Below are 13,586 nucleotides of genomic sequence, written 5' to 3'. Positions count from 1 at the left end.
TTTACAAGTAGAATATACAGTATGTAGCAATTTTTTTTTGGAGTACCTCAAACCTAACATTTTTTCCAAAACACGCATGCTAGGAGTTGCTGATAAGTTTCTTATTGGCCGATTCCAGCAAAAACCTGCGACACACAGCATGGGTGAGTGTTTTGCACTTTGAAAAACGTTAGGTTGAAGAATCACACTAATAGTGTTTATATTTTGAAAATTAAAGGGAAACATAGTAAAGTCTATGAATATAATTATATAGCAGCCACTACAGTTTGGGTGCATGCTTCCCAAACGGACATTCTCCCTTTAGTGAGGCTCCATAGCTGCGCCCACTGTAAGCCCCACCCACAAGTCCACCCTCCACACCCCACAGGTCCACTCCCTACCACACAGTAAAAAAACAAACAAAAACATTGGTGGCTAGGGTCCCCACATGTTAATAAAAAATATTGGTGGTCAGGGCACCCCCATAAAAAAAAACATTTGTGGTCAGGGTCCCCCATTAAAAATATTGGTGGCCAGGGCCCCCTTAAACGTCCATGTAAAAAAATTGCCCCCCCACACACAACAGGGACCACAAAGGGTTACCTGCCATGTTGCACTTACTTCATTAGTGTGGCCCACCTGCTGTCAGTGAGCTGCCAATTTCAGAAGGGGGGAGAGGAGCACAGGTGGCTGCATCTTCTTCCAGTGACAGCATTTTCTTCCCTCATTGGTCACAGAATTTCAAGTCCCGGTAAAGCTGCATGGTGATTGGATGAGCTGGAGGGGAAGTTCAAACCCCAGCTATCCAATCCGAGCAGCTCAATCGGGACTTGAACTCTGTGACCAATAAGGAAAAGGAATGGACAGAAGACACCTCCCCCCTGTGCGCCTGCCCTGCCTTCCCGAAGTCGGCAGTTCTCAGAAAGCAGGGGGGCTAATAAAGTAAGTGCGTCGCGGCTGGGCCCCCCTTACCCTCCGGGCCCCCTAAAACTCTCCCCCCTGATGGCGGCCCTGACTGCTGCTCTCCACTAGTAAAACTGATGTGTTTGCTATAGAAACACAGCTACAGTTTATATTAACAAGCTGCTGTGTAGCCATGGGTGCAGCCATTCAAACACAGGATACTTACTAGATAACAGATAAGCTTTGTAGTATGCAATTCAATGCTTCAGAACGTATCTACCGTGTGTGTCCTGTGCCTTTTCTCTTTTTTCTGTTTTGAATGGCCACCTCCATGGCTACACAGAAACTTGTACAGGTATAGGATCTCTTATCTGGAAACCCAAAATGCTCAGAATTACGGAATGGCTGTCTCCCATAGACTCCATTTTATCCAAATAATCCAAATTTTTTAAAATGATTTCCTTTTTCTCTGTTATAATAAAACAGTACCTTGTACTTGATCCCAACTAAGATATAATTAATCCTAATTGGAAGCAAAACCATCTTATTGGGTTTATTTAATGTTTAAATGAATTTCTAGTAGACTTAAGGCGTAAAGACCCAAATTACGTAAAGATCCATTATCTGGAAAACCCCAGGTCCCGAGCATTCTGGATAACAGGTCCCATACCTGTATTATAAGCAATAGTAGAGTTTCTGAAGCAAACACGCCAGTTGCACCAGTGCAGCACAACAGTACTTTATATTTTCATTACTTTAAAACACTTTCATTTTTTTGGTGTTACGGTTTCTTTAAGTTAAATAAGGTCCAGTATCATTGGAAGGGCAGTCCGACTTGCTCTAATCCCTTTGTATGATATGCTGTGAGGTTAAAGGTTGGTATGCCCAGGGACAAAAAGATGTTTTTTTGTTTTTTTTTTTGCTGCTGTAGAAATGAAGAGGAAACGTGGTGCAGGGGCAACTGCCAGTATTCACCCATAGCCAATTGGAAGCTGTAGTAACAATATCATGAAGGCCAAAGGTTACCAGTCTCTACTCTTTCTACCGGAAATCCTAATGTAATTACAGTATCTGCAACGTGGCCACCACTGTCTGGCAGTTGGGAAGATGAGATTCCTCCCAGCACTGACACATCTTTCACCCCACACCAAGCTGTGCAATGATATTTGTTTTCCAGGCAACTGTATTTTCTTCTGCAACTTTCCCTAAATGACTTTCCAACGCTATGACGTGAAGACACGAGACACCAGGCCTCGGAGAGGAGTAACGGAGTATTCCAACCAGAGTGAGATCATCCCTGCACTGATAATATATTTACCATGAGCATTCCGGAATCTAATGGGCTTATTTGTACTTTTCCTCAGCTCATCCTTTCATAGGATTCTCTTATTATTCTCACCCTATTCTGGGCCTATTATGCGCCTGCCACTCTAACCGTCTAAATGGCCTTGTGGCAGCATGAAGTCATTTTTACAATGAATGCAGAAACAGGGATTTAACATATAACTGAATCATTGTTGCAGAATAAAGACCTGCCTTAGCGTGTGCAAAAATGAACTCAAGTCGTTCTTCAGAAAAGGCAAACAGAATCCTCTACAATGATCATGGATGGCCAACCCATGACCGTACTGTTGTTGTTAAACTACAACTCAGCAACATATAAAGGGTCACTGATTCCCTTATTGAGACGATTGTGGTGTTCTTAAAATCAAAAATCAGTCAAAACAGTAAAAAATATAAAAATCAATGAGTATTGCCATTCTACCTTGTGACTGGATTAATATAGTTTTATTCTTCTCTAGAATTCCAGCAGAATATTTGGTGCCCACTTATTTGTGCCCCTCACAACAACATCCGCTTATCAACATTTCCTGAACCATGGACACATAACCACACCCATAATCCACCAAATCAAGTCCAATTTCACAAAATCCCCTTCCACTGGCACAAGCCTGGCCCTTTGTAGCCCAAAAATTGCACTTTTATTTCTCCTGGGGTCCCCTCTTCCACATGGTCCCTGACTGTGTATCTCCTATACCCCTCTAATGACAGCCCCACTTCTGGCACAGCAACATGCACTGTGTCAATAACGTTATTACCACTGGAGCCACAAGTCAACTGTGCCCATGGATTTGTTGTCAGCAAGGGTTAGAAGCCTGGTTGATTCCTACCAGAACACGTAGCAGTTTATAAATCCAAAAAGAACCTTCTGATAAGTGCTTGAACAAGTGATTTCTTGCAAAAGTCATTTAGGATAATAAATGGTGATTTTTGGCATTTTAGCCCCTATGTTTGGGCTCCTAAAATACACATTAGGCAACACACCAATTCATGCAACTCATTGCAGCTGGTCTGTCCCTTCCCATTGTTCATATGGAACTCATTTGTACTTATTTAAATGTAAATGTGTTCCTTTCTTTGTGCAATGTCCATTAATATGTTACACCACCAAATGTCACAGAGATTAAATAAGAGAGCTGATTCTGCAGGAATGGGTTGTGATTTGTCTAGACCATCATTAAATACTAGCAGATGGCCTGAGGTCAGCACCCCTGGTATGAGCAAAACAGAAGCAGGGGAAAGCCAAGTTCAGCTACTCGTTAATAGGGTCAGCAGGTTGAACTCTTAGGGCTCTTACAGATGAGCGTTTGAAGCTGTGCTCCCCTGCGTTCCGTTTTTATGCGTTCAGCCGCAGGGGAGCGTAGGAGTAGACGCATTCAGTTTTTTTCAATGGGGCTGTACTCACACAGGCGCATGTAGGTCCAGAACACAGGAAAAATGCAGCATGTTGCGTCTCAACCTGCGTTTGGCGCCTACATGCGCCTGTGTGAGTACAGCCCCATTGAAAAAAACAATGCGTCTACTCCTGCGCTCCCCTGCGGCTGAACTAATAAAATCGGAACGCAGGGGAGCGCAGCTTCAAACGCTCGTCTGTAAGAGCCCTTACTATTTAGTGTAAATTGCAATATCAAAAAAAAAAAAAAAAAGGATTTTTTTTTTGGCCTGCACAATTTGGGAAGAACATTAATATAACCGGATAATTTATCCACAACCAGTTATGGCAAACAAAATCATAGTGCTTTTATTTTTTTTTGCATCTTGGATCTTTCAATGGGTTGTTCGCCTTAAAATTAACTTCTAGTATGACGTAGAGAGACAATATGCAGTTGGTTTTAAATGTTTATGGTTTTTGAGTTATTTAGCAACTATACAGTTTGCAGTTTCAGTAATCTGGTTGCTAGGGTCCAATCCAACCTCACAACCATGCACTGATCTGAATGAGAGACTGGAATATAAAGAGAGGAGGGTCTGAATAGAAAGATGAGTAATAAAAGGGGCAATAACAATACATTTTTAACCTTACAGAGCATTTGTTTTTATATGGGGCCATTTGAAAGCTGGAAAGAGTTAGAAGACAGCAAAATAAATAAATAAATGTCGTGGGGGCCCATTTACTTAGCTTGAGTGAAGGAATAGAAGAAAAAATACTTCGAATTTCGAATGGTCGAATATGGCTACTTCGATCATCTAATTGGCTACTTCAGCCTTCGACTACTACTTCGAATCGAACGATTCGAACTAAAAATTGTTCAACTATTCGACCATTCGATCGTTGAAGTACTGTCTCTTTAAAAAATTCTTCGACCCCCTAGTTCGCCACCTAAAAACTACCGAGGCCAATGTTAGCCAATGGGGAAGGCCCCTATAGGCTTCCTAACAATTTTCTGATCGAAGGAATATCCTTCGATCGATGGATTAAAATCCTTCGAATCGTTCGATTCGAAGGATTTAATCGTTCGATTCGAAGGATTTAATCGTTCGATCGTTCGATTATTCCTTCGATCGTTCGAAGTCGAAGGATTTACATTCGGCAGTCAAATATCGAGGGTTAATTAACCCTTGATATTCGACCCTATGTTAATCTGCCCCTAAATGTTGAAAATACACCTCCCACTGACTGGTATAGAAGTTAACAGTTGCCAAATTGTATTACAAGGCATTAAAATGTTTTTGCAGTTGATAAATCTTGAAAATTTGAGTTTATATTTTAATATTCCTATTGATTTTCTAAATACATTTAAATATGTTTGCTGCATGGTGTTAGGATGGCTGCCTTTATATGATGTCCTGTGCAGATTGCAGTGACTGACATCACAGTCAGGATATTAATTATTAATGCAGGCGAACCAGACTGGTGCTATTTAGCACTTTTAACTCTGATAGTGGCTTTTTCTTGCACACAGTACACAACACAGCCAGCTCAGTATGGTAAGTGGGCTAACCGGCAACATTTGAAACCGTGCAAATAGCTGCTTGCGATTCATTAGCGAATACAGGTATGGGACCTGTTATCCAGAATGCTTGGGACCTGGTTTTTTTCCGGATAAAGGATCTTTCCCTAATTTAGAGCTTCATTTCTACAAAATCATGTTAATATAAAATAAACCCAAAAGGCTGATTTTGTTTCCAATAAAGATTAATAATATCTTAGTTGGGATCAAGTACAAGTTATTGTTTTATTATTACAGAGAAAAAATAAATCATTTTTAAACCATTTGAAAAAAATGGAGTTTATGGGAGACAGCCTTTCAGTAATTTGGAGCGTTCTGGATAATGGGTTTCTGGATAACGGATCCCATACTGTACATGCCGTTGGCCTGTGTGTATCGACAGCCTAATAGAATAGGAAGAAGTCACAGACATTTGTCTGAATGTAGGTAATATGCTGAAATTTTTGAAATGCCACTGAAATAATGGAATCCAGAAAGCTCTGAAGTATGGAAAGGCCAACTCCTATAGACTCTATTTTATCCAACTTTTTTAAGAAAAAGTTTTTTTCTTTTTCTCAGTAATAATAAAACAGTACCTTAAACTTGATCCAAACGAAGAAATAATTAATTCTTATTGTAAGAAAAAAAAATCCTGTTGGGTTTATTTCTAGTAGACTTAAGGCATGAAGATCCAAATTACATTAAGACCCATTATCCAGAAAACCCCAGGTCCTGAGCATTCTGGATAATACGTTTAGGGACCCTCAGATTTGGGTTAAATTACTCAGGCAGTTCCCCTTTAGTATTTGGACACCTAAGGGTTAGTTCACACGAGGAGATTTGGGGAGATTTTGTCACCTGGCGACTAATCGCCTCGTCTTCTGAGCGACTATATCCCCGAACTGCCTCAGCGTGTTTACCTATAGGCTATAATGAAAAGTCGCCTGCGCTAATGCACACGCGGCGATGCGTTTTCCATAGTCGCTCGATGATGCCTCAGTGAGTGAAGCTATGTCCCTTGCTGGGTCCACATTAGTTCACGGAGTTTGTTCCCTAGGTGGCACTATGTGATACTATAAAGGGGTTTAGCACCATGTGGTCTGGGTCTGTCCTAGGACTTTGCCTCAGAGGTACTACAGGTCCAGGTCTGCCGGTGAAGCTAGATAAGTGTGAGTTAACAATAGTGAATACAGTAATAGTCACTCTAAGAGTGAGAGTCAGTACAGGGCAGCTAGTGAGCAGATGTGGCACCAACGAGGAGAAATAGTGGGGTTAGGACCCCGTGGTATGTGAACCACTAGATCAGGGACTACAGTGGGTGAGTTGAGGACCAGATAGGGTGCCAAGACTCCAGGCTGAATACAGTGGGTGAGTTGAGGACCAAGTCCGGTGCCAAGATGCAAGACCCCAAGCTGAGAAACCCAAGCTTTAGTGTTCATCCGGAGGGATAGTGCCTATTGAGAGTGGTAACTATCTTCTAAGTCTATTATTGCTGTTACTTTGATATATTAGATATTAGCTGACCTGGAGCACCTTGTACCCCCTGGAGGGAATATTGCTGTTTGAAGCTATCCTATTATGTCTGTGAACATCTAAGTACCTGTGAACTACTCCATTGCAACAGTTCTCCGTTAATAAACAAGTTTATATTACTGCAAAGAAACTTGTCTGGCTGGGGGGTCCAGTGCACACTACAATCAGTTTTAGCCTGGTCACACACAGCCTTAATACACAGCAAAAGTACACTCAAGGGTTTGCTACATACATCCCTGCTTTTTATGCCTGCTAAAATGTCCATTACTATGGATGACAATTACATCTCTACAACAAAGACGGGAATGTTCAAAAGCTTTATCATTTCCAACCGTGTCATAAAAGACACTAGGAATGTGGCAGACTTATTCTGGATATCAGATTTTCAGATAATAGATCACATTCCTGTATTCCGGCAAATGTTCTACTCTGCTGGCTGCTAATATTTACACTGCTGCCTCAGACATATTTATTAGCAGTTGTTTAGCAATGGATATCCTGGCTCCGTCGCAGATCATGAAGGTTAAGCCCTGACTACTGGTTTTATCCCGGGTCTGGCACCTGGAGACCAGCAATTAATCACTGATTTCCTGATGTAAATGAATGTGTTTTTCTTTTCCATGGAGACCAAGGGCTTCATTCACTGGCCTACTCTTGGAGGCACATTTATCAAATTCGAATTTCAAATTCATGTGCGTTTTAAAAACTCCCCCTAAACTCCCATGAATTCGACCAATTGAAATGTATTAAAAAAATCTCTTTTTCAAACTCGGATGAGTTAAATCGACCCTGAAAATTAAATTAAATTCGAGTTTTTTTCTCCGAAAACAAAACTTGAATGTCAGGAAGGCTGCAAACAACTCCCTGGATGTCTCCCATTGACTTAAACAGCAATTTGGCAAGTTTTAGGTGGCGAATAGTCGAATTTGAGTTCTTTTTAAAAACTCGAATCAAATTCGAATAACCGCCTAGTAGAATTTGACAGTTTTGACCATAAAAAAAAAACGAAGAAAAAAAAACGAAAATTCAAATATGAATTTTCAATTCGACCCTTGATAAATCTGCCCCTTAATGTGTCCTGAAATGCTTTCAAACTAATACAAGCAGTGATTTTATATTTATTTTGGTAAGGAAGAGTCGCCAGTGTTTGAGTGCTTGCTTTGCATTTGTTCAGAAAGCTTAGCACTCACAGACTGCCCTTGGTTATTATCATGCACATTTATAAAGCACCAACATATTGTGCAGTGCTGTACAACAGAAGGGCGCATATCTCAAACATACAGATTGCATGCTAATACCTACACATACAGGTATCAGGTCCATGCTTATTGCAACTTACATGGCACAAGCCACTGGGGGCGGATATACTAACACAGAAGTGCTAATTTGTAATACAAAGCTTTTTGCAAACTGGTTGCCATGGGTAACTGCACTGGTTCAACTTAGCACCTATATAGTAACTCAGCCTCTGAAACTGCAAACTGGAGAGCTGCTGAATAAAAAGCTAAATAACTCAATAACCACAAATAAAACCAATTGCAAATTGTCTCAGAATATCACTCTTTACATCATACAGGTATAGGACTTGTTACCCAGAATGCTCAGGACCTGAGGTTTTCTGGATAACAGATTTTTCCATAATTTGGATCTTCATACCTTAAACCTACTAGAAAATCATTTAAACCAATAGGCTGGTTTTGCTTCCAATAAGGATTTATTGTTTCTTAGTTTGTACAAGGTACTGTTTTATTATCATAGAGAAAAAGGAAATCATTTCTGAAAATATGGATTATTTCAATAAAATGGAGTCTATGGGAGACAGCCTTTTCATAACTCGAAGGATTCTGGATGACGGGTTTTCAGATAACGGATCACAAACCTGTACTAAAGGTAAATTTATTGAAACCCCTTTAATGATTTAGGATAGGAAATTTGTAGTACAACAACAACTAATAGCCTGCAAATTGTTTGACACTGATAGCAGTGTTGCTGAAACCATATCATACTCCCAATCTATAATGGCTGCCCCATTTATTGCCTAGACAAGGGCAGCGAGCCCCTAAAGATCTGACCAATCATCAGGTGTTTCTGGCCGACCCCAGTGTTCTGCATCCTACTATGGTTACAGAAATCAGTGAAACACACACGCGTCACAGTGAAACACACACGCGTCACAGTGAAACACACACGCGTCACAGTGAAACACACACGCGTCACAGTGAAACACACACGCGTCACAGTGAAACACACACGCGTCACAGTGAAACACACACGCGTCACAGTGCAACACACGTCACATTGCAACACACGCGTCACAGTGAAACACACACGTCACAGTGCAACACACGTCACAGTGCAACACACGTCACAGTGCAACACACATGTCACAGCGCAACACACACGTCACAGTGCAACACACATGCGTCACAGTGAAACACACACGCGTCACAGTGCAACACACATCACAGTGCAACACACACGCGTCACAGTGAAACACACACACGTCACAGTGCAACACACGTCACATTGCAACACACACGCGTCACAGTGAAACACACACACAACAACTAAGCTGTGGTGCGGGGGCGGGGGTTGCAGTGCAATCATCTTTAATGTCGGGAGACTGGGGGGGGAAGGGTGGTATGAGGTGAGTCTCCCAAAATATCCGGGAGCTATGAAGCACACAGGGTGTTGGCTCCGCTACTCTCAGGCTGCATTTTTTCTGCAAGCTGAGAGAAGTGGAAACGCTCCCTTCTGTATCTCCTTGTAGCTATACTGACAATCACAGCTTCCACTGCTTCTAGCTACACAGAGTGGAGAGGAAGTGGAGATTGGTCCAAAAACGCAGAAGGAGCAGATCCGCTTCTCTCCGTCGCGTGTGACGCCTGTGTGTGTTGCACTGTGACGCATGTGTGTTGCTCTGTGACGCCTGTGTGTGTTGCACTGTGACGCATGTGTGTTGCTCTGTGACGCCTGTGTGTGTTGCACTGTGAGGCGTGTGTGTTGCACTGTGACGCATGTGTGTCACAGTGCAACGCATATGCGTCACATTGCAACACACACGCCTCACAGTTGCACGCGCGTCGCAGTGCAACACGCGCGCCTCGCAGTGCAACACGCGCGCCTCGCAGTGCAACACGCGCGCCTCGCAGTGCAACACGCGCGCCTCGCAGTGCAACACGCGCGCCTCGCAGTGCAACACGCGCGCCTCGCAGTGCAACACGCGCGCCTCGCAGTGCAACACGCGCGCCTCGCAGTGCAACACGCGCGCCTCGCAGTGCAACACGCGCGCCTCGCAGTGCAACACGCGCGCCTCGCAGTGCAACACACACGTCACAGTGCAGTCACAGTGCAACACACACGTGTCACAGTGCAACACACGTCACAGTGCAACACACACCACAGTGCAACGCACACGCGTCACAGTGCAACGCACACGCGTCACAGTGCAACGCACACGCGTGTCACAGTGCAACGCACACGCGTCACAGTGCAACGCACACGCGTCACAGTGCAACGCACACGCGTGTCACAGTGCAACGCACACGCGTGTCACAGTGCAACGCACACGCGCGTCACAGTGCAACGCACACGCGTCACAGTGCAACACACGTCACAGTGCAACACACACGCGTCACAGTGAAACACACATCACAGTGCAACACACACGCGTCACAGTGCAACACACACGCGTCAGTGAAACACACGTCACAGTGCAACACACACACGTCACAGTGCAACACACGCGTCACAGTGCAACACACACGCGTCACAGTGCAACACACGTCACAGGTGCACACGTCCATGCAACCACACGCGTCACAGTGGCAACCACACCGTCACAGTGCAACGCACACGCGTCACAGTGCAACGCACACGGCGGTCACAGTGCAACGCACACGGCGTCACAGTGCAACCGCAGCACGCGCACAGTGCAACGCCACAGCGTCACAGTGCAACGCACCATTCGCGTTCACAAGTGCAAACGCACACGCGTCACAGGTGCAACGCACATCTGGTCGTCACAGTGCAACGCACACGCGCGTCACATGTGCAACGCAGCACGCGCGTTCTATATTAGATGTGCAACGCACTGTTTATTCGCGCGTCCAGTGCAACGCACACGCGCGTCACAGTCACACACAACACACACACAGTCACAGTGCAACACACACGCGTCACAGTGCACACAGTGCACAGTCACAGTGCAACACACACGCGTCACAGTGCAACACACGTCAACAGTGCAACACACACCACGCGTCACAGTGCAACACACGTCACAGTGCAACACACACGCGTCACAGTGCAACACACACGCGTCACAGTGCAACACACGTCACAGTGCAACACACGTCACAGTGCAACACCACACCGCGTCACAGTGCCAAACGTCACAGGCAACGCACAGTCACAGTGAAACACACACGCGTCACAGTGAAACGACACACGCGTCACAGGTGCAAAACACACCACCGCGTCACAAGTTGAACACACTACGCGTCACAGGCACACACACGCGTCAGTGCAACACACGGTGCAAAACACCCACGTCACAGTGCAAAACGTGAGAAAGACGCATCACTGTGCAGAACACGTGGAACAGACACACGAGAGTGCAACAAGACAAGTGAAACACTGTCACATAGGGTGCAGGAGAAGTAAAGCACACACAAGTACAAGACAAGTATAGTGTAACAGACACATCAGAAAGAGCGATGCTACACACACACAGTCGAGTACGTGAAACACAAACACAGTCAAGACTTTGAGCAGCGAGGAATATGTGCAGATGTCTGTACCTACCCCCCTGTTTCTGCTCCCGAGTCCTCCCAGTCATCCTCTCCTGCCTTCCTGTCCATATCGCAGCTCAGGGCCCATCTCACACTGCAGCTCTCCCCTCAGCTCTGTTATTCTTCCCTGCCCGGCCAACTCCTGGATACTCCGATACTTTCCCACCTCTCCGCACCCTCCTTCTCGCCGCCTTCTGACCCTCTGTCCCTCCCCCCGACTGTTTTTCTCAGGTTCTCCGGCTGCAGTGGCCACAGCCCCGCCCCCAACCTTTGTGTCCGGCGTTGAATGAAATCTCTTCTCGCTCCATCCCCTCTTATTAGCAGCAGCAACAGCCTCAGCAGCAACAGCATCTTTTAATCCCTGGGGGCAGCGACTTCTGTCATGAAATTGCTTAACCCCAACTTCGCCAGTGCAACAACAAGACACTAATTATGCCATTGCTCCTCATATGCGACTATGCGAGTTTGAGCTGCTAAATGTCACTTTCCTGGGGTCTCCAACAGGGCACAATTTCTGTCATCATTTCCACCACAATTCGACTTTAATCGTGTGTGAAAATAAACTTTTGTTAAAAGTCACTTTTAGGGGTGTTATTTTTACTTTGGTTATGAAACAGTGCAGGTAGTGTTTGGGCCCATTAGGGAGTGTTCCCAGCACCATTGTATTCTGCTTTATTGGCGCCATTTCAGGGGCCCCTCATGGAGAAAGTTTTAATGGTATTTTAAGTTTATGAATCAAAAAAACTCTCCACCTTACTCCAAAAATGTCTAATTTAAGACAAGCCATAGTTTAAGAGGCCCAGCCTGGCGGTCCTACTATTGTGAAGCGTAATAATAATGATGATAGTAGCTACAATAAGTCACCTACATTTATCTACTGTGCAGTCAAAGAAACACACACACTCGTATGCTGTCATTGCTGTACATGAAGACTTAGTGCACATATCCATTAAGCCTCTATCCTCTGAATTCCCTACTGACAGTGACCATGGCAGCCAGCAATACCAGAATTCTTTGGTAACAATCATCCCCTTCAGACTAAGAGCTGTAGTCTCAGAGGTGGCAATGCCTGGCAAAAATAAAACAGATAGTGCCCTACTAGTGGCAGATAATGTGCAGGAGATTTTCTCTTGTCACATTATGCATCTCTGCAAGCAGAAACGTGCACTGACTGTGAATACCAGCTCCAAGTCTGTATCACTACTGACAAGGGTTGGACTGGGCTGACGGGACACCAGGAAAAAACCCGGCGGGCCCCGCCAGCCCAGATCCGCACCCATATCCCAGTTCTGGTGGCTTCTTTCCTGTCGCTTCCTCCCTTTTTCGGGCCGTCGCGGTAAAAACATAGTGCGTGCATGCGCACACTCATGGTGGCATGCATGCGCACAAACACATCGACGCAAATGTGCAGCGGATGGGGGCCCTGGCACAGCCTCCCAGTCTGACCGTGCCACTCCTGCTTAGGGTTGCCACCGTTTCTGGAAAAAAATACCGTCATCCTATATTTCATACTTTTTCGTAATTAATAATATTGGTATAAAATCATTGTATTACAGGTATAGGATCTCTTATACGGAAACCCGTTATCCAGAAAGCTCCGAGTTACATAAAGGACATCTCCCTAAAACATTTATTTAATGTTTACAAGATTTTCTAGTAGACTTAAGATCTAAATTATGGAAAGATCCGTTATCCAGAAAGCCCCAGGTCCAGAGCATTCTGGATAACAGGTTCCATACCTGTACTAGTGACTCCTGCTGCAATGATTCGGTATTACCAGTAGGGTTGCCACCTTTTCTGGAAAAAAATACCAGCCTTCCTATCTATTATAACATTGTGATCAACCAGCATTTTTACCAGGCAGGTGGCAACCCTAATTACCAGTGACTCCTGCTGCAATAAGTCTGTAGTACTAATGGCTCCTGCTGCAATGAGTCTGTATTACCAGTGACTACTGTTGCAATTTATCTGTATAACTAGTGACTCCTGCTGCAATAAGTTTGTATTACTAGTGACTTTGTTTTTGCAATGTATCTGTTTTACCTGAGACCCCTGCTATAATGGGTATGTGTTACTAGTGATTCTTGCTGCTATAAACTCTTACTAT

General features: G+C 44.4%; 1 protein-coding gene and 1 long non-coding RNA gene across 3 annotated transcripts in view; one reads left to right on the top strand and one right to left on the bottom strand.

The window, feature by feature from the left end:
• Nucleotides 1-11,752, bottom strand: part of fam124a.L (family with sequence similarity 124 member A L homeolog) — a 33,229-nt gene extending 21,477 nt beyond the window's left edge. The window contains 1 exon segment of one of the 2 annotated variants that reach the window (NM_001092077.1): nt 11,493-11,752. In NM_001092077.1, the coding sequence (NP_001085546.1) occupies nt 11,493-11,548 (56 nt within the window). In that variant the 5' untranslated portion in view covers nt 11,549-11,752. 2 annotated transcript variants of the gene reach the window in all.
• On the top strand, nt 808-3,387 carry LOC121400058. The gene is made up of 2 exons (XR_005965517.1): nt 808-921; nt 1,814-3,387. It is a non-coding gene; the product is annotated as an uncharacterized LOC121400058 (long non-coding RNA).
• Nucleotides 11,753-13,586: the final 1,834 nt, after the last annotated feature.

Source organism: Xenopus laevis, chromosome 2L (assembly GCF_017654675.1).
Source record: "Xenopus laevis strain J_2021 chromosome 2L, Xenopus_laevis_v10.1, whole genome shotgun sequence".
Taxonomy (NCBI): domain Eukaryota; kingdom Metazoa; phylum Chordata; class Amphibia; order Anura; family Pipidae; genus Xenopus; species Xenopus laevis.
The sequence above is the reverse complement of the archived record's forward strand: the minus strand, read 5'-3'. Positions and strand labels throughout refer to the sequence as shown.